The 22,195-nt window shown below is 41.9% G+C and overlaps 1 protein-coding gene across 2 annotated transcripts in view; it reads right to left on the bottom strand.

Annotated features, from left to right (window-relative positions):
• LOC113018657 (ATP-binding cassette sub-family A member 1) overlaps nt 1-22,195 on the bottom strand; it is a 183,481-nt gene that overhangs the window by 79,634 nt on the left and 81,652 nt on the right. For both annotated transcript variants that reach the window (XM_026161949.1, XM_026161950.1), the window contains 10 exons: nt 20,112-20,332; nt 19,069-19,144; nt 16,282-16,487; nt 13,999-14,047; nt 13,280-13,387; nt 13,104-13,127; nt 12,414-12,553; nt 8,345-8,472; nt 3,499-3,597; nt 2,709-2,898 (listed from right to left, as the gene is read on the bottom strand). In XM_026161949.1, the coding sequence (XP_026017734.1) occupies nt 2,709-2,898; nt 3,499-3,597; nt 8,345-8,472; nt 12,414-12,553; nt 13,104-13,127; nt 13,280-13,387; nt 13,999-14,047; nt 16,282-16,487; nt 19,069-19,144; nt 20,112-20,332 (1,241 nt within the window). The remainder of the gene's footprint in view (nt 1-2,708; nt 2,899-3,498; nt 3,598-8,344; nt 8,473-12,413; nt 12,554-13,103; nt 13,128-13,279; nt 13,388-13,998; nt 14,048-16,281; nt 16,488-19,068; nt 19,145-20,111; nt 20,333-22,195) is intronic.

Below are 22,195 nucleotides of genomic sequence, written 5' to 3'. Positions count from 1 at the left end.
CAATTCAACTAAATGTTATTTATATAGCAACAAATCACAACAAAACTTCCCTAAGTGTTTTATATTGAGTGGTAAAGACTCCATTATCACACAAAGAAAACAGAGAAAACCCCAACAATCAAATAATCTATCAAAACAAGTGCTTTGGTGACAGCGGGAAGGAAAAACTCCCTTTTAACAGGAAGAAACCTGTGAGGCTACCTGAGCTAGCTCACCAACATGAGTTATTTCTGGTGTTTGCGTTAAAGACATTTTGATCAACAGTGTTTGAAAATTGTAGAATAAAAAAATCTGATGTCACGATCAATGTAGATGCCATGGGAAGTTGGTATCTGCTGGCTTACCTTCAAACCTCCAGGGGAAAAACAGTAATTACTGGGCTGCCCACTCACCAAAGTATTATCCAGCATCCAGAAGTAGCATGTCATTGTCAACGCAAGCCCATGCAAAACCGGGAGAAATTAAAAAAATAATAACAATATGCAGACACTCAGCCTTGCAGGACTAATCAGCACAGACCTCCACGTCTAGAAATAAAGATCCAAATGTAAAACTGCGAATTAGCTTCTGTAATTGTAATACTTCAAAGCCAAACCTCAGGCATTAGCAATCAACACTCCCCTGCTCATTTCCACCCTCTATCTAGGGTAAACTACTACAAACAAATTCTCAACCGTCATAAGTCTCCAAGAGGAAGAAAATATTGGCAGATTTAGCCGGGGTTAGCCATGAGCCATTCAAATTCTAATCTCTTAAAATGCAGGCACATGCCACAAAGCCTGAGCAAACAGACAAAGCCATCTCTAATAAAAATGACATTGGAGTGCAGTGACAGATTCTCCAGCCATTCTCTGTCAAGCTTAGATTTCTCATTATCATTGGGAGACAGCAGTGCAAATCATTTAGCTCCAAATGAGACACCGCTTTCACTCTGTGCCGTGATTGGTTCAGTCAGCAGGTGGCAGCTGGTAGACAATGATGCTGTGTCTCTAACTTGTCAATCGATCCCAGCCTGGATCAAACCCCTTCAGGTCAGGTCCATGCAACATTTGCCCCAGCTGCCATGTGTAGTGTTAAAGTTATGGTCCATAGAGTATTGCTATCCGGTCGTTAAGTCTGACGTCACTAGCCGTGTCTGGACCTAAACTCCGCTGCAGGTCCATATATCAAACGATCACTATGGCATTACTGAGAGTTGAAAAACTGTCTAAAGTCTTTCATCTTTAATAAAATGATCAGCTTTCTGCTCTACCAGGTGTAACAATTGAGTTTAACATCCAGGCATCCATGAAAACGGAATTTATGACATTTAACGGAGTTAGAAGTTAGCAGATAGTTAGCTCGCTAGCTTCTATCTAAATACAATATAGCATGTCCTGACTGCGGGGTTTTGGAAACAAATTAAAACGTACAGCTCTGTTATCACTTCCAACATAAATGAAGACAGAAAACTAAACAGCAGTGACGTTTGTAGGGTTACTGAAGTTGGGCTAGCTGGTATATAATGTTGTGCTACGTGACCGCTAGCGACACAGCTATGTTAGCATAATATAAACAAGATAACTTTTTTTCCACTCGATAAAAGTTAACGTGAGTGTTCTCGGTGGTCAGGAACAAATGTAATCGCATGGCAGGATGCTGTAAAAGGACCAAACTTCAGCCAGGAGAACAACTGAGATAATCCATCCACAATACGAGGTTAGTCATTCATATACTGCTGCATGGGCTGGGCTGCAGTTACAGCCTAAGGTTTTAAAAACTGAGCTTAAATAAATGATTAGCGGTAATCAAAGCCGAGGGAGGTCAACAGTGATCACTGACTGTTTTAGGAGCTTTTTGAGATTAACTAGAAGAAAATACAAAACATTAAACATGTTAACAACACAAAAGCCATATTAAACGCAGACTACTTTAGGCCCGGAAGAGGATTCGTCACGTCATCACTTAACGACCGGATTGACGTGTAGAGCCAAAGTGCTCAGGACTTTGGAGTTTGAGCAGAAAAGGTGAGGTCCTTTGCAGATTCTATTTGGGAACTGCATGCTATGAAATGTCCTAAGGGACTCTACAAGGTAGCAAAGTTGGGGTATATCTGAAAGGACACACTATGGGTTTATTTAAAGAGAATTTTAACAGGTGTGTGGAACAAGCTGAATCACTTGCAATGGCCAAGTCGGTATATTTTCAGTAGAATCAATTTTGGTCCCATTTTCATGCATGCTCGCTAGTTCACAAAAAGGGAAGCAGCACAAAAGGCTGATTTACATTTTGCAATGCAATGCAAATTCCTTGTTAGTAAGTACCTTTACGTTCTCAAATCAAAATGATGCTGACTGGGACTTTCAGACTGCAAGCCAAAAGCTTCCATGATAAGCATTTTTATTGTGCTGTTGTGTCACTGAGTTATTTTTTATTTTTTTACATTTAGACCACTCCGCTCTCTTACTGCAGCTTATCCCTCCATGACACACATTCAGTAAATGTATGCATTTTACCAAAAAGGGGGAAAGAACGCTACACATCCAGCTGGGTACAGTGGCCCCTGAATAGGCAGCGGCTCCATGTCTCGCTCAACAGACCTCAGAGAGATACTGACACATTCACTGTTGCACATGATCGATCTCATAAATCTATAAATTCACATACAGTACGGACCGATCGACCCACTGCACCACAGAGAGACACGATTTCCGGAGTCGGACACTAACCTGTGGCGGAGGAAGGCCGCCCGCGCCGGGCGGGCAGTCGGGCAACATCATTGTCCGTTTAGGAGTGCCGCACTCGCAGCCGGGGGAGGGGTTAGACATGCTCCAGTTTCCATTCAGAAAGATGTCAGCGACTGACTGATCCACGGAGGGAGTGAACCAATCAGACCCCGTGGAGGAACAAGGTAGATTCCTGCAGGAAAATGAACATGAATATTTCACCGGCAACCGATCACCCCTGTCACCTACATCCATCACTGTATGCCTTATTTCCACTTTTTCTTAAACACTGGTGGTGTTTGGGGGATAAATCATAACAGTAGCAAAGCTTTATCATCGTTTTAATACAGCTTTGTATTTTTAAGACTCCTGGAAAATAACCACTTAATTAAAAGATTACAGTTTGTGTTTTAATAATGCATGCACAACAGGCCATTCAGAGCAGCTGCCGTAAACAAGAACTTCCGAGGACTCCGAACGCTTTAATATTTCCATCTCATAGGTTTAAACAGGTATTCATTATTCAGCTTATCCTGATCAAGACTGCAGAGAAAGCTCATTATTTATTGATCAAATTTGTTTTTACAAATTGGTTTTCAAAATCCTGCCAAGCATTTTTTTTTCCTAGCTCCATGCCTGCTGCTGGATTTGTCGGAAAGAGGCTGATACACGCATGCATAACAACTCGCCAAACATACACAGCTTGCAAAGATTCAGACTCTGTCAGTATCGTTTGGTTTTGATGTTTGGCTGGATTCTTAATTTGCGACTCGTGTATACCCAGCCTACTTACGGTATAGGGTCTCCTTTCATGCAGCGTGTCCCAAAGCCAGGCTTGTTCAACAAGCTTTCCACCACCTGGGACACCTCCATATTTCCTGGCCCATCGTTGCTGTAAAATTCAACATAAAATAATGAAAAATTCCTCATTAAATATTTCAGTTTAATCTCTCACAGAAGGTCCACATAGCAATTTAATCCATGAGCGCCAGCCAGTCTGTCACAATGTCAATAAAACAGACAAACAAGAATTAAATAGGCATTATGAAAGAGAATGAACTTGGACAATGGCCTGTTGTGGCAGAATCGCTGCATAATGGGGAACATGAGAACAGGGTGTCTACGGGTAAAGTAAAATTTAAAGACTGTTTTAATGTCCCTTTTAGGCCAAACTGTGCACAAATCACGACTGAAAATCTGCTCGTTATAAGGCAACACATTCAGAAATAAACAGTGTTTTTGTGACAGGCTGATGGTTTTTTAATGCTTGTGTGATTTAGAGGTCAGTGAAGACAAAATTCTTTAAAACCCGACTTTTTGGAAGCAAAATACAAATCATGAAGGATGGGTCAACACTTTTACTCTAGCAGGGGAAGTGTTAATTCACCAGCTTAAAGTCATGTCGGTGTCCATCCATCCATCCTTTTTCTGACTCTTATCTAGTCCAGGTCATGGCGGCAGCGGTCTAAGCATGTTGTGGGTCTACCCTAAGGCAGGGGTGTCCAACTCCAGGCCTCAAGGGTCGGTGTCCTGCAGGTTTTAGACGCGTCCTTGATCCAGCAAGCTGACTTAAATGGTTAGATTACCTCCTCAACATGTCTTGAAGTTCTCCAGAGGCCTGGTAATGAACTAATCATTTGATTCAGCCGTGCTGACCAGGGTGATATCTGAACCCTGCAGGACACCAGCCCTCGAGGCCTGGAGTTGGACACCCCTGACTTAAGGCCCCCTCCTAGTATGACATGCCTGAAAAACTTCACCTAGACCTAGGAGTTGTCCAGAAGACATCCTGATCTGATACCCAAACCACCTCAACTGGCTTCTTTCAGTGTGGAGGAGTAGCAACTCTACTCTGAGACCAAGCTCCTCACTCTATAACTGGCAGTCTAATCGCCAGTTGTGTATTCTCAAGGTATTTCTTGTTAAATGAGCATCTTCCCACTTCCACAGAGTAAAGAGCAGGAAGCAGGGAGTCTTAGCTATCATCATCACACACGTTCCACCAGTGTATTGCCAAAATGAAACTCCCAGACAGTCCCGGGCATCTGGGATTTGTTTTGTTTAGGCATGAGATACAACCATTACATTAGTTTTTGTATGTCATAATTAATAATAATTTATTGTTAATAGTTTTGTGTATGTATATACATCAGTTTATATATATAAAAGACTGAAGAGCAGTAACATTATGTGACTTTTAAGACCTTTTATAAGGTCCAAAACAACATGACTGTTATAAATCTGTTAAATCAAGTGAAACTTCAGAGCTAGTTCAATCAGAAAAACCAGTATCTGAGGTTCTATAGATATTTGTTTTAGAAGTCCTGTCTATCGTCTCCTGCAGCACTTGATTGGGACATTTAGAGTGCCGTCTAATTCATTTTCCATATTGACAAAGAAGAGAAAATTGGAGTGACCATTAATGCCAAACAAATCTTTACATTCAAGAACTCCTGAGAAGAAATGAAACACGCTGCCTCGAGGATTCGATGTGTTGAAACGCTCAATAGCAATGCTCGGTGCTGCTGGAGTTATCTTAACTGAGAATGAGAGAAAAATCTCAGAGTTTACCAACTCCGTTTTCGGCCAGAGAGTCAAAACTTCTTTGACATCACTCATTTAAACATTATCGACTGTAAAGCGATTATGTCTATAGCCCAAGCTCAGTGCAAGCACGAGCCGATATGAGCCTGATCGAGATTCTGTGTACAGTACGGGCTCCTCGAAGCCTTTCATTATTATCCCAGTGTCCTGTACATATCTAAGCCCGGTCTCAGTTAAACAGTCTTCACATTCCAGTCCTGTTCTCATTACTAACCACACACACGCTGCCCTTTATCTTAAGGGTACTGTGGGAGTTAAAGCACAGTGTTTCATAGAGACCACAGCGATGGCTTCCTGCCAGCTGTAGCCACAGCCCGGCCAACCGTTTGGATTAATACAGTGTTCATTGTCTCATTTAGAGGCGTCTCCGTGAAGGTCACGCGGTCATTTTCTTGGCCACCAGCGAGCGCGATTGAAGTGGTCCGATTGTAAAAATGGATTATGTGCAGCCATCTGTTTTGCTATTAACAATGGCTGGGTTACCATGTTATTAAAGATAATAAAACTATTGGACGGTTGTAAAACGAAGACTTGTGCATACACACAGAAACAGCGGAACTAATGAAGAGTTTATCTAGTCAAAATGACACAGCATAGATGAACTGAAGATAACTGCAGAAAGTCAAATGAAGGCCACGTGACGACACAGAATAGAAAAAAAAAAACCCTGTTGGTCCACAGAGCAAATGTCCCAACTATTAAAATTTTAAATGAGCATATATTTAAAAATAATAAAGTCACTTCACATCTAAATCATGTTTTGTTTTTATTTTTTATTTTATACAGCATGTTTTGGATTTCAGCACTGTGGAAAGAGACTTGAATGAATTAGCACCACGGACAGAGCGAGGCTCACACTTAGGTCTGTTTCAGCACCACGGAGAGAGACAGCACTGCATTTTGGCAAAGGCAATGGTTCAGTTGCATTTTTTAAATGGCCTTTCGTGTATGTGAGAATCACCTAAAACCTCACTGTACATTTTAAAAGACTTTTTAAATGACTTATTAGCAGCTCTCAGTGCGGTGACAAGTTCTAGGGCTGCTGCTAACAATGCCGTCAGTTTTAAGTTTTAGGAAGACTCTGGTGACTCCATCCATCTATCCACTTGGGTACATCCTGGACAGGTTGCATGAAAACTAGAAAAAGGGTTAGCTGTTTCTCCTCACAGCTGTCTGTCCAGGGTTTACCCCACCTCGTCAGAAATCATCAAAAAAAATGCCTGTTTATATATTTAACCTGTCCAGCATGTGATGTCAAAACTGTGGTCTAAAGAAAGACGTGCGTATACTTCATAGCAGCACAAAACGTAGCAGAGTAAACTGATGCAGGAGGGTAAAGTAAGTCATGTAAACTGAATCTGCAGGAAGTGTCATTTGTAATTACATAAAGTGTTATGAAAGCAACCATAAAATTCTGCTGCAAAAGAGCATTAAAATGTTTCAGTTAGTGGTAACGGAAATAAAACAGAACTAAAATCTAAAGTTTATGATCCAGATGACTAGAATGCAGGCTCTATATTACATCATATCTTCACTCCGACCAACAGCTTTGTTTCTGTCTTGAACGAGCCACTTTCTCACGAGGCAACACTTATTACCTATTATGCCTCGATATCCTCTGAGCGAATTTCCTCAAAGTGCCTCAGTGGGAAATGAAACACCTGTAGGCTGAATAACTAACAAACACCTCTTCGTCACAGGAGCGCAGGATGAATTACGAGTAGTTCGCTGGCCTTGACGGAAGCTGCAAATGTTGATTAAATTGTTGCAGCACTCAGGTTGTTACATCGAAAGGGTCATGTTACAGCAATTTTGTGTGAACGTGGAGGTATTTAACTACCAGCTCATCACCATCATCATCATCCTTGAGGCTCGGGCGGGGGGGGGGAAGAAAATTGGAGAAATACTTCAGTACGCCTTCAGGCTTTTCTAACAAATCTATTCAAAAGCATGGGTTGTTCCATAATTTAAGTATTACTGTTGCCTAAAACTAACAAAAGAAAAGCTGTAAAGTGGAGAGAATAATAATAATAAAAGACAAAAAAAATGGTAAATTAAGTCCAAAGGCAACATTTACTTTTCACTTCACCTGACTTCCAAAAGTATTTCTGCAATTATTTTCCATCCTCCTTCCCCAAAGTTGCAAAGCTATGACATCACCGTGGGCGGCTGTGGCTCAGGAGTTATTAGAGGCCATCTAACCCGAGTCGCCCGGCTCAGTCCAGGTGCTGGGGCCATAGAGTAAGCACCGTATGGATCTGTGTGTGTGTGATTTGGTGAATGGGGCTTGTAATGAAATGTGCTTTGAGAGCGCAATTAGAGGAGAAGCTCTATATAAGCACCAGTCCATTTACACGATGCGCTTACAATGGGCGCTGTGGTAACAACACCAAAGCAGCAATATTAGATGGAGTGATTTACAGTGGTGCATATCAGCGCGCCGCACGCGCCTCCTGAAGTGCTTTCAAAGTCCACTGGAGCCGGGCCTTGTCACAAGCTTTGCCATTTATTTGCAATGATGCTGAACGGCAGCCGAGGACGGGCGGTGTCCAGATCGACGTCCTCGGCGAGATCATCTCTCAGAAATGAAACGGCGAGGCCCGTTTCTGTAACATTTTTGTATTTTTTGCGCTTTGATTTTTCCATCTTTGAAGTTGAACTTTCCTACACAGTTGCAGAGTGTGTTGTTTATCTACTCAACCATGTCTGCTATTACAACTACCCACTGCTCCCTTAAATTATTCAGACCCCATCTGCCTCGGATAACAGTACAGATCATTTGTTAGAAGATTCCTTCGCTGTGAAAATCACGTTGATTCGGTTTCATGAAACTGCAATAACCTTACTGATGTTACTGTTGTATGACATCATTCAGCAGCAGTATCTCCTAAACTTAAAAAAAATCTAAAATAAATCACAGGTTGTTGTTAAGGCTCAAATCTAAATTAGAATCTGGGGTGAACTCGATTAAAATGCCATTTTAACTGATACCCGAAGAAAAACCACAAATCATTACTACATCTTAAACACGTTACCTATAGAAGGTGGTTTGAGGCAGGCCATACATCCAGGGCTGCAGCTCCAGGGGTGGAAATTCGGTGAACGGCGGGACGATGAGGGAGAAGATCAGAGACAGGCAGACAAAAAAAGCAGGCAAGACCACCTAGGAGGATGGTGACAAATTTAACAGTCAAAAAAAAACAAAAACGACTTTCTTTTTTTTCCTTTTAACAGTTTCTGCTCTGCCCCAGACATTTATCTTACTCTTTTGAAGCAAAATGTAACAGAAATCAATTAAAACAGATTTCGCTGAAGTCTAGGGAAATAATTGCAGCAGATAAAAAAAAGGAGAAAGTAACGAAACTGAAACAGTTTTACGACTCGCCAAAGTTTCTCGAGCAAAATCAGAAACACAAATCCTTCATGCTTCCTTTTTTTTTTTTAAAATTTTAAAGCCTTGAAGTTCCATTTAATCATGGATGTGCTGCACAGTTCCTGCACAGATGCAGGAAGCGAGTTGTATTCGTTTTATCGCCAATATAACGTCACAGCACGCAGCGGGTGGACGGAGTCGGAGCCACATTCCTTTTAAACAAACACAAACAATCATTATTATGCATCGTTTTAGGATCCCTGCACGTGCGACCCACGCGCGCGTTTTATGCACTCGGAACGGTCGACGAGAGATCGATTTCACCGCCGCGTCTCCACCGAGCCGCCGCGCTGTTATTGCATTCCACGTGGCGCGGTCCGGACTGATGCGATCTACAGCGGCGGGGCACCGACGCAATAATGTGTACACATTAATATGCTCCCCGCCAACTTGTTTGGGCACTTCTCCATGCTTTATGAGTTTGATTAAACACTTCCAACACTGCCACCATCATCTGGCCACTCTGATGTAATTAGTTTCTCGCAATTCTCTTGTCTTGAGGGTGTGTGTGTGTGTGTGTTTTAAAAAAAAACCAGACGCTGCAACAATACTACCCCCCACCCACCACCCTCCAAATCCTCTTTTCTTCATCATGTAATTTGCTTTTCATTATATTGTTAGAGCTGACGAAAAGGTCTGTGTATGTGTGGGGGGGGGGGGGTGCGAGATATCTTTACTGTTTAATCATTCATAGGTCGGGGTGCGCTCGGCAGCAAAGGGGAGGTTTGCACACACTTGATTAATTGCAGGGCATGCAATTTGCAAGGCCAATTCAAGATGCTACAATTGAAATCCTGAATTTACTACATGGAGCCATGGCCACGGAAATGTGCTTGGAGGGAAGATAAAGAGCAGCAATGAGACTGAAAAGCTTAATGGCAGACCGCAGAGAGAAGGAACTATTCTTGTTCTGTTGCTCCCTCGCTCTCCCTCCCTCTCTCGGCAGTAATTGCAGGTGACAGCTGGCACTTCTTCCATTGAGAGAAATCGGCAAAAAAACAGGGAGAAGTCATTATGCTCACAAAGCCAAAGCACTCACATGAACAATGCATGAGTTTATCGCATTCTCAAGTTTGGAGGGGATTTAAAGTAGAGGATGGGATTATATGCAAAATGGGTAAAAACACAAGTTGAATAAGATGTGTTGTGTTGTGGTGTGTGTGTGTGTTTTTCTTTTTGCAGCAAAGTCAAAAGCCTCATTACAAAACAACCATTCGTGTCAATCCAATTACACCGGTGAATAATAAATTTAATGCCACAGCTTGCATTAAAGTGGATAATAGCAGCTCATTGAATATTTTTCTGCAGTCTTAAAGAGGGATATTATGTTTTTCCTTGTTTTCCATGGTATATGGTAACTTTAGGTACACCTTGCTAGGACAGGATTAGACATTTGGTGAACATTCAACAAGGTGCTGGAAACACTCCTCAGAGATTTTGGTCCACGTTGACATGAAAGCGTCGCACAGTTGCTGCAAATCTGTGATGTCAATCTCACGTTTCAGGGCATCCCAAAGGTGCTCTGTTGGAGGGAGAGCTGGTGACTGTGAGTGCAGTGAACTGTCATGTTGAGGAATCCAGATGGAGATGGTTAGGCTTTACCTGCTGGAAGTATCCGTCAGAAGATCGGCACCTGAACCATTGATACAAGACAGAATGGATCCATGCTTTTGTGTTTATTTATTTATCTCGCATTGTTAATCAAAAGCAGATAGAGCGTCTTTCCCGCCTTCTATTGCTCAAGTTTGGTGAGCCCGTGTAAACTGTAGCCTCAGTTTTCTGTTCTTAGTTGACATTAGTGTCACCCGTTGTGTGGTCTTCTGTTGCTGTAGCCATCTGCTTAAAGGCTCAGAGATGCTCTTCTGCATACCTTGGTTGTAACAAGCGGCTGTTGTATTGACTGCTTCTGTTTTAGAGGGGCAGCCAATCAGAAGAACATTAAATAAAGGGTATGAACTGCACCAAGCTCAAGCCCCAGTATAAGATTAGCCCACTAAAGTGCTTGTTATTGCTAATAAAAGTTGATATCCACAACTTTAAACAAAAAGAAAAACACAGTTAAACTGAACAAATTAATACTTTATCAACTATTTTCCTGTTAGTGCTTAAATGGGGAGTTGCAGTCAGTTCAGTTCAGAGTGAGCCCCAAACACGAGAAGCCTTCAAGTCCTCGGCGCCACAACATAACCAATAACCGCCTCTGCCCGATTCTGACACTGCCAAGACTCACCCGTCCCCAACTTCCAGCCCCATAAATCACTCCTTTTGTGTTTCTCGCTGCAATCTCTTTTATATTCCCCTAACCATTTGTATTGGAGCAGATTACCTCACTACACAATCATATCTGCTGACAATGGGAGCTGTTGACATGACAGGGCGGGGGGGGGGGGGGGAAGAAACCCTTTAACCAAATGAATAAAGAGGAAGAGCCGTGAGGTGTGCCCTTGCAGACAATGTGCTCCCTTGTACATCCGCATTCACACACTTATCCTTCTATTCCTGCTCTGCGTCCCCACTAAAGAGGGACGTCCGAGATTGACAGTGACTAATGGGGGGCTGGTACTGCAGCAAATTACAAGAAGAGCCCGCACCTCGCAAAGGTGAAACACTGCTCGCTCTCCTCCTCTCTCCTCCTTCCTCTCACACAGGAAAGGATGAGCTGCACTCTTTAGTTTTCAGCTACGGTTAGTTCCCCACAACGGCTGCTGTCACATATGATGCAACGGCACGACGTCTACGTACGCAAGGAGTTTGTGCGCGCGTGTGAGCGCAAGCACACTTTAGGTCAGAACACACTTTTTACAAGTTGAGAAAATAATCAACGAAGTACCTGGAAAACTGCTGTTTACTGAAATTGGTTTTGACTTGTTTAAATTACGTCTGCTTATTGGTTTTGACTTCTGAAATTATGTTTATGAGGAGCAAAATAACATAGACATACACTTAATAAGCTAACGGCAATCTGTCGTCTCTGTAATTGTTATGCGATTGCATTTAATACGTGGCTAATGAAAGCACATGATTAGCACGCGGTGGAATGAAGGAAAAACAAATCATGGGTGTCACTTTGGCTTTCTGGTGCCAATCAGGGCGATCAGGTGAAACTGATGGCGCTAACTGAAGCCAGCACACAAACGGATTCACGGCTTCCCGCCTGCAGACGTGCTGTTCTTTCAAAGTGCGACGCTGACACTGAAAAATATATACCTGGACTCAGATATTGACATTTTCTTTTCCAGTTACAGAAACTGACTGATTGGATCCAAACACTCAAACCTCCTCCACCGCACCAATCGCAGCCTGACTTTTGTCCTGTGGGCGTGCTTTTGGTACACCCACGTGTGCCGTCGGGGAGATAGAGATGATCATCGGACGTGCACTTTACTGACACGACGCTACATCATCCTGGACGCCGCCGTTCACATCTTTCAACGCTCATATTCTGCCGTCAGTTTCGATTTCTCTCCCAACATTTTAAACCCCGTAACTATTGACTCCATCAAGATGGATGAGTCTTCCATCCAGGTTTTAAATGAGCTCACTCTATCACATATGCCATTAACTGATTTTGAAAGCTAACATGTATTTTGCGCAATCCTACCTTGATCCTCCCATGCAACCCTACTAGCATAACCCTTCAATCCATCAATATGACAGACTGAGGCCATTACCTGGGCAATGAGTCCTTTGCGGCTCCTTCGGGCGTGGTGGAAGCGCTTAATAAAGAGCGCCAGGAACTGCTGTCTGATCAGCTTCCATCCGGTGATGACCGCGGATCCCCTCCCGCTGTCACTGGGGCTCTTCCTTATGTCTGGAATAGGCGTTAACCTTCAGCATTATTTATCATCTATGCCTATGTAAAAGATCTGCTGAGAATGCTTTTCAGCACCACTAATGGGCTGATCAAATATAACTTAAGTGTTAAACTGGCCAGCAGCACTAGCTCATTCCTCAAAGTGGCAATTTTACTCATTTCATGTATCTAGGCCTGACTCAAAAGGAAAACACTGACAAACACAGGCCGTGGACACCTTTTGTTTTACATATTTTCATTATTAAGAAGCACTTTTCTTTTCTTTACAGGATTCACTGTGAAAATTTACAAAAAAGCTTGAATCAAAGGCCAGTTTTGTGATGCAAGGCACACATTTAAGGAGTGAAAAACAGGTGAGATAATGTGTAGTGAAAGGGAAGCCTGCTTGAAAGTGAGTTTTTCTTGGTATTATGCTGTCTCACCTGAGGGGAAACAATCAAACTGAAGCCAAACTATATCAAATTAATAACTGAGAAACAAAGGATGTGGTGTGAAAAAAATAACAGTTGTAAAGATCAAACCATTGAGGACAAAACAGAGTATTTACCTTCAACTTTACTTGTGAACTTTTCTAGATGAGAAACAAAAAAAAGACCAAGATTTAAACAGGAAGTGCAGTTCATTTAACGAGCTTTTAAAACTCTTAAATTTAAAATATTGCTAATAAATCTATGTTTGCCCAATTTAAAAAAAAATAATCTGTGATAAATTTGAAGGACTTGCCACTCTTCCCGGTGGTTTGCTCAGTTTTTGAGTGGACGCTGGCAATGCTGTTCCTCTTGGCTTCGCGGGACCTTCTTTTGCTGTCTCTCACAAACAGCTCCTTTGTCGCTGTGGGAATACAAATAAGATATGTTGTTATGGCCTGACCCAATTTAGGGTTATAAATAACAATAAGAACAGCAACCTGCACTGCAAGACGCCATATTATTCCCTGCAAAAGCACAAACCCAGGTGTTTCAGGAACACGAGGAAATCCGATTTTTTGAGATTAGGCCGATAAGTGAGGTTGCTCGGCAATGGCTGCAAACAAAAACTGTGAAAAGATGGGAACGGGAGATTTAGCCATTGAGGTCAATCAGTGACACATGAAAGCAGAGCTGGAAAGCGCCGTGTCTTTTTTATTTCAGTCGTCCTTCTCTACTGCAGCAGACGAACCCAAACCAAGGAAAATAACTTCTACCTACATCTGAGTCATCTTTTGCAAGTACTGCTATAAAAGTGACTCGTGGCCTGAGAAGCCAGTGAACGTGCGCTTAGTTCATCGTCATTAATGCAGTCGTGCATTAATGACGGACAATCAAGCGCCCCTCACAGAAATGTATTTTGTTTATTTGACAGAAATTTTCTAACCCATTAACACTGACAATCATACATTTATAGTTTGTTGATGTGTCTACATCATAATGATAGCACAGTGTGGTGTTTATTGGTCCACTTACGTTGTATATCTGCATCCACTCCAGTGTCTTCCGCCACTTTAAGGAATATCTGTAAAGAACAGAACATATTAGGCACATTATCTATATACTGCAGTTGTGGAGCATTAACTGAGCGACTGTGTGGCTATTTTTTTCTAATAAACAAATCAAAAATATGCTTAACAAATAAACCTCTACATATGTTGGAGTGCTCGCTCTAAGGTTTCTGTTCAGAATCACATCACAGATGTGCATCCACAGATCACAACCTTTACTTGAACACCTGCCGAGTGGAGTTTCTAAGCGAAGCGCCCTCCTTGACTTTATTTATGAATCCAGGTTACACAGCGAAATAAATAACTCTCCCTATTTGTGAGCATTTTTGGGTGTACGAGTTAGGCTACGTTTCATCATTTGACCTCTCAAAAGGCACGCTGCTGGGAGACTGAATGTTATTTGATGTGTTGAATTATTTTATTCAGGGGGTGCCAAATACAAGCTCTGACATCATAAAGCAGTATGAAAAGCTATATTATTTTTATGCGTTACTTTATTAACGCCAATGCCTTGTCAGTTCCTGTTTTATTTTCACACGTAGCGAATAACTGCGTGTTTCAGAGCGTTTGGACTTCAAAAGAAAACATGGATGGATGAAATAACCATGGTGTGGCTGAATTATGGGAATTCAAAAGGAATTATTCACATCGCCCGCAGGCCGTGAGTGTTTAATGCATGTCGGCCTTACATGAAGAGCATTAGGGAAGAGTCACTCGGCTTTATAATCCAAGACGGGCCTGCGTGGCAAACATGCTGCTTGAGTCATTTGTTTATGGGTCAGTGCTTCTGGGGAACATTGATTTGCAATCTACAATATGACGCTTACATATTAGTTCAAAGAGAAAGTCTTTTATTATTTTTTTCTTATATCATGATGGTGAGTCATGGTTTTGAAAAAAAGTGTATGACGTGAAAACGAGGAAGGGAGCAGGACAATATGTGAGGAAAATCTAATGGCGATCAAACCGCGCTGGAGAATTTTAGAAAGCAGACCAGTGTTGGTCTGGTTAAAACCACATTGAGCACGTTCATCCAAAATTTATCAATCACTACGAATTTGTTTGCTCTAAAATTAGATATGGTTTTCATCATTAACGGTGTCTTAGTAGAAGAAAGAGAAATCACTAACAGGATCTGAAGGAAAGAGTGAATAATAGACCCACAGCTCAGGTTATTGGCTAAAATGTAAAAAGGTTGGTTTATTATAGTGTTTACTTGTTTTGGGTGAGATTTACAAAAAGTCTGCAAATCATTTTTTTCCATTATCACTGAGAAGAGAAAAACAAAAAAAGTTCTACTACGGTACTGTGCAGAAGTCTTGAGCCACCACTCTTTTCTTTATAATTTGCTTTCAAGGTTTAAAGTTCCTCTTTGAACACCGGCTGCTATTTCGCTCACTTTCCGTCCAGTCCTTGTACCTGAACATTTTCAGAGGAATGTTTGGTTTCTTGATGCTCTTGACACTGACCTATGAATCATTCAGGCATAACTCAATGGATGAGCCAGTGCTGTTTCTTTTTTCTGTCACAAAAACATCATTTGCAAAAATTTATTTAGTGCAATCTATGAGAAAATACTAACGATAACACAGTTTGATGGGGAAACCGTATGTCCTCAAAAACAGAGGACAAAAGAAGCCTTACAAAGTCCATCCATCCATAGGCTGGAGCCTATCCCAGCTATTTTAGGGCGAGAGGCAAGGTACAGCCTGGACAGGTAGCCAGTCTGTCGCAGGGCTCCTAACAAAAACAAATTCTTAAAAAAAATGGCCTCTGACCCTTCAGTTGATCCATCTGAAGCCTCATCAGAAATGGTCTAAGTGGGAGAGTGGATGTTAAGAAGGGAAACGAGAAGAAAAGGCTCAAATATGCTAAATTACAATCAGTCTGACGGAGTGATGAATCAAAAATCTGTACATCGAGGTCAGGCGAGACAACAGTGAGTGACTACACCCGTCTGTAAAACTCTGTCGTGGTTTGGGGCTGAATTTCAGCAAGTACTTTTCTGAAGACATGACAATAAAAGCTTGAAATTCTAACAAGCTAGAAAGGTGTGACCACACAGTCTGAACTCTTAGTCAAACTGGTTTTGCTGTTTTTCAGTGCCTGTACCTTCCTAGCAAAATAAAGTCATCATATTTCCAAATTGCTATGAAATTAGTAAGGAGATTTTAAATAGAAAAATATGATGCAAAGTGAATTTATAAAAATGACACATATGCACAAGGCCGTCCCATGTTTAGATTACCTCCTCCAGGGTGGTGTCCGAGATGCCATAGCTGGTGAGGCCAAGGTCGGCCATGGCTCGGTCGAGCTCTCGGAAGAGCGTGCCAAAGGTCCCATCTTTAGCTCCTCCGTAGGGCAGGATGTAGGTGATCTCCTGACCGATGCTTTCCAGGAAGATTGCCTCAGGGACGTGTCTTTGCACGAGCTGACCCACTGCTGACAAATTTGCTGGATGGAAAGTCACAAAAATTATGCCAAAACAACTCCTAAAGACGGGGAAAGAGCTGAAGCTGAACCGGCGGCACTGAGGGCTGCGGAGACGTATAATATTTAAACAACAGCATCTTTCAAACTCAGCGTTCACACAGAGAAACTTCACCAGTGAAATCCTTTAAAAACCGCCGTGCAACATATTGCAATCACAACACACCTGATGAGGTGACATTTAAAAGCACTGTAGCAGATCAGTGGACCTTATTCCCCCATCTCATCCATTCTGAACCCATCTCTATAGTGAGAATCTATGCAGACAGTGTTGCAGAATGCACCACATCCATTATTGATCCAAAGCCTCTCATATATAATTACTGCAGCTCAACAACCACTGGTCCTTTATGAAGAAGTAAATGGCTCTGGTTCACACCAGTCGAAAATATTTGAGAAATCGTAAGTATGTTTTGCTCTGCTTGCCTGTGTCTGTCAATAAAGAGAAATGAGCTGTCACTTGAGGAAATGTGATTTTATTTCATGGGATTTTCTGACTTATATCAGCAGTCTTAAATATAATCCTTTTAAAGGAAGCAGCAGGTTTGATTCTGATTTTATTTCCATGCATAATAACCTGGAGCCTGCTCTAGAGTTTGCTTCTGATCATGACTTGCATTGGGCACCTTTTGTTTACGCGATCAAGGCCCGAGAATGATCAAAACAAATCAAATAACCAGCAGAAGATTTGGTTGGGCACTAATCTGCTCTATTTCTGCAGTTTCTCAACATTTCTATATTTAACATAGTCAAAACTTGTGTCAAGCAAATGATAGAATATCATGTATAAAGCAGAACATTATAAGAAAAATAGCAGCTGGAGAAAACGAACTACACGTGGAGCACGTTCCACGACCCTACCTAAAAATCCCATTCTGTCCTCTTGTGTTCTTGTGCGTATGCCACACTTCTTCGGGGAAGACGAAAAAATGATAGAGAGGCAATTTGGTGAGTAGGTTGTGCCGTGAGCAATGATTGTGTTGCCAAATATCCGTGCCCTCACGCAGTGGAGCTGTTGTTTGATGAGACCAGATCATTGCCACCAAACGAGACGCCCGAGAAGTGTCAGGACGTTACAGTGGAACTACAGCGACAACCTGACGCCGCGGGGTTGACTGTTTCATGTCAAACGGGCAAATATAGATATAAAGTAACAAGAAAATACAAGCAGAAAATAAAGCAGTAAAAAAGTCACATCGCCAGGAAAAACTCCATATACCGCCCACTGTAAATCTGGGGTGTCAAACATAAGGTCCGGGGGCCAGAATCGGCCCAAAAAAAGACTCTAAACGAGCTCACTGTACATCTTTAGATAATACGAAGGAGTTTATAGATTTTTAACGTTTAAATGTATTTTCATAAGTTTCACAGCTTTTCTTATTGATAAAGCCCGAACTGCCATTCATACTACACCTAAACTAATGATAAATAATAATAATAATGGATTAAATTATATAAATATTCCTGTTTTCCCGCCATCAGTTACACAGCTATCTGGTTTCTTTTTTATGTTTGTAGTTTTTTTACAGTGAGTCCACAGGAAAAAATGACATTTTCTGTGAATTAATGAAAACGTTATATTTTACTATTACAGAACAGTCGGGGTAATAAACTAGCAGAGCAAATATAAATGTATAACTGAAATCGAGGCACACAAAGCCTGTGAAAGTCAAAATCCTGAATCCAGCATGCTCCTCGTCACTCTCGCAGCACAACGCATCACCTTCACCTCTTCTTCTGTTTGTCGTCTGGGCCTCAGACTCGGCCAGGTCAGATGAGATTGACACCAAAGCAGATTTTTCCTCTTCGCTTAAGTTTAAGCTCAGTAGATCCTCGTGTGCAAACAGAATGGGACTTTCAGGGAGTGAGGAGAATGGGCAAAAATCAAATCGAGTGCTTCTTTAAAACTGAGTTGTGAAACTTCTTAATCGCTGCTTGCAGATTAAAACTGAAAAGATCTTTAAGTGTAAGTGAAGAGTGGATCTAAGAGCTAAACAGGCAAGTTGGCCCCGCTGCCACTGAACGCTCCGGCTTAACGCTTTACGAGAACAGGTGAGTAATGTGTCACTGGCTGTTGACAATCAGCACTGCTTTGGAGTTCAACTAACAAGACGCACAAGTCACTACCGCTGCAAGAGATCAAGATCAGCGTTAAATCACCAGAAACCTCTCACACCATGCAAGACGTTTTAGTCAAAGTACACTTCAGCGTTTCAAAGATTTCTAATCTCTCTTATCCTAAAAATCCTACTATCGCCACATGAATTCATCACTTTATTTATGCCCTCTAGCAGCACATCTGAAAACCATCTTGAGGGGAGATACTTTAATGTTTTATCTGTTAGTTTGGTAATGACGAGTTGATTTTATTTTCTCCTGGTTCAGAAAGGATGAACTGGCATGCGCTCCAATAAACCGCACATTGAAAATTGTGTGTGTTTTTAAAAACTATATAAAGGAACTATATAAAAATGTTCATGCAACATCTGTTTTACAAGGTAATAATCATAATACATGACAGACAGTAAACGGAGATAGTTGGTACCTGATGGATCAGAGTTGCTCCAGCTTTGGCTGCCAAATCCTTCATCTGGGCTGCTGCTCAAAGGACAGTCTGTCTCCTGTTAATCAGAATTGGATTAGAAAGGCCTTATCAGGCCTTACCTCTTAGAATGATGAACAGTGCCTCGCTGACAACTCCTGTCTTGCATTAATCAAATAACGGGCATCCACAAGTTTCTATTTAATTGCTCTAAATAAAGCCGCATGCATGCGTCAACAGATAATGCTGTCAGCCTGTAATGGAATATGAAGCCACCGTCGTTCAGCCAAAGACATGCGCACAAAAAAAGGTTAAACATTTTTTAAAAGGCTGCTTCTCTTTATGGAGTTCAATCACAAGGAAATGAGATCGGGGCAATTAAACTTTTTTTTTTTTTTAGCAGTTAAAGGTGTGTAATTGCAAACTCTCCCTATTAATTACCAAAATGACATCCAGGGGACAAGGAGGAGGGCTGAATCGCTACCTCGCCCACGAAGGTGTTTCCACGTTTGTTTCTTTCTCTTAAACAAATGACTTCGCTCACCTCGAAGACTCGGCAGACAAATGGTAATCGCTCTCGCCCTGCTGGCACCGGTGCATCTTGTTCATTTGCTCCAATTGATTAAAACTAAGCGTGCGAGGCACCATTGGCGAGCGAACGCGAGAAGCACCCCTCTCCCCCGCGACAATTAGTATCATCCAGCACGTAGGCGCATGCCAATTCTCATGCTGGGGCAGACTAAATACAGATCATTAGGGGGGGGGAGGGTGGTAAAAGGAGAAAGAGAGCACTCTGGAAAGTCAGAGGCTGGTCAATAACAGATGAGAAAGAGGTTACTGCTGTGCCAAAGTGCTTGCTGCTGAAAATCCTTATTTTGCAGGATTTAACATTAAATTAAATAATAAGATTGTAAAGATCTAAAGTCCTCTAAGGCCTTAAAAAAGTGGCCTCACTCACTGTGTGAGCAGATTATCACAATTATCAATCAAAACACTGCTAAAGTAAGTTTCCTCTCAGTAAGTTTGAAGACCTAAAGCGCGCTTACTTTCTTCCCCCCTTTGGCCTGACTGATGATGCCGTTACGCTGAGCTGTCATCTTTCCGCTCCCGTCTCTGACCAGAGTGAGGTAGTAGCCGCTGCCGAAGCATTTCTTCAGGAAGATGGAGGAGCCGCAGCAACGCATCTTGCCGTGGGAGATGATGGCAATGCGATCACCTAAGATGTCTGCCTCGTCCATGTGGTGCGTGGACAGAATGATGGTGCGGCCTGCAGGGGGAACAGAGAGAGGCTGGGACTAGGGGTGGGTTTTAATAATCGATTCATCGATTAAAATCGATTCTGGCTTGGATAACGTGATATCGATTCATTAAAATCTTGAATCGATTTTTTTATATAAATGTATTTTGCCCGAAATTCCAGAATCTCAGGTGAAACGTCACAAAATTTCAACAACCAGCAAACATTTAAAACAGTAAATGAGAGCAGCTTCTGCACAAAGACGTAAACACAAAGCGCAGACCCGCGGATCAGAATCGGTGAGATGTCGCCTTTCTCACCCGACGGCACGGACACGGCTGAAAGCCGACAGCTCGCTGATTCTGATGTTTCGGCGGATCCGCGCTTTGTGTTTACGCCCTTTTTACGCTGATTCTAAAGCTGTTAGTTTTATCTCTCTCCAAACATTATTGACCGAACCAGCAGCAAAAGAAGATCCAAACTTTGCTTCACATAAACATCGTCAAGAATTCACTCTGACTTTTACTGTTTTGCTTCCACCACAATAAAATCACACTTCATGCACAGCTCTCTCTCTCTCTCTCTCTCAGTGTACTTCAAGAACAGTTTCCTGTCTATCCCCGAAATCTGTTTTCTGCATTATTCACTTGCTTGTTACGCACAAGTCTACCGTTGTTTACAGCGCTGTCGGCCGCTGTTTTTCTTTTCCTTTTACTTACTTCCGAAAAGAAAACCTAATTTCTGCCGTTCAATAGGCTTCTGAACAAATTTAAACTTTTTAAAATGATGCAAAATGCAAAACGCTGTGTCTCTAATAAAACCGCTGTAACTTCAGAGGTAATGTTCATATTTTGATTAATGGTTTTGTTTCGTTTTTGATCTACTGCAGAATATTTTTATAAAATCCAGGCCAGGAAAACCACCTTCATGTTTTTCTGTGTTTTATCTTCAGCTACTGTGACACAAAGGCACCTGCTGTGGTGTGATTACACCTTTGATAAAGTCTTGCGAGTGTCAGCTTCCTTTTTATAGATACAAAAATATGTAAATGTACTGATCTGAATTATAATATTTCTGACTGTCTGAGGCAAAATTTCCCCGATTCAAATTGAATTGAATCGTGGATCGAATCGATTCAGGACCTCGTGAATCGGAATCAAATCGATTCTAGAAATCAGTGACGATACCCAGCCCTAGCTGGGACGGCGTCGCCTGAATGGGACGAGCAACGTCGTGCACGCTCGTGTGTGAAGATGATGTGCAGAAAACAAGTCAAAGCTTTCTTTTTAATTAAAGAAAAAGCTGTTTGAACCATTTCTTTTCAGTTTGGACCTTGTTTGTTTCAACAACTGTCATCATTAAGCATAAGCAGCACAAGAAAGGATTCCACGGATCAAAACTGTTCAAATCAAGCCAACATCCCAATCTGCGTGGTAGTCACTTATCTCCGGATTGTTGATCCCACTGTGTTTTTTTCTTCTTCTCTTTTTTTACTCGTGCTTATCCGCATGGCAACAAAGCAAACTCCAGAAGAGTGCGTGGGCGTGAATCTGGGACAAAATTAAAATGATGATAAAGGCCACCCTAAGCCTACTTTCGAGCGTTTCTATGAGACCACATTTTATTCCAGCTCTCCCTTTTGTTCTGCGAGTCCTTTGATTCGAGAGGCGTCAAACTGAGCCCAATTGCACTGACAACTAAAGCATGCATTGCAAGATTATTCACAGGTGTTCTTATCCTTTCATATCATGCTGTATCAGATAACACATATTAATTATCACGTACCCCGGTAATCAGAAGAAAAGGGCTAGATCTATAATGAAGTCACAGCGTGGTCGTGTCTCTGCAGTCTGTATGAAAGCGGTATCACAGGGTAACTTTTGATCCTGCCAT

This window comes from Astatotilapia calliptera, chromosome 3 (assembly GCF_900246225.1).
Source record: "Astatotilapia calliptera chromosome 3, fAstCal1.2, whole genome shotgun sequence".
In the NCBI taxonomy this organism is placed as follows: Eukaryota; Metazoa; Chordata; class Actinopteri; order Cichliformes; family Cichlidae; genus Astatotilapia; species Astatotilapia calliptera.
Note: the sequence above shows the minus strand (reverse complement) of the source record. Positions and strands in the feature narration are given on the sequence as shown.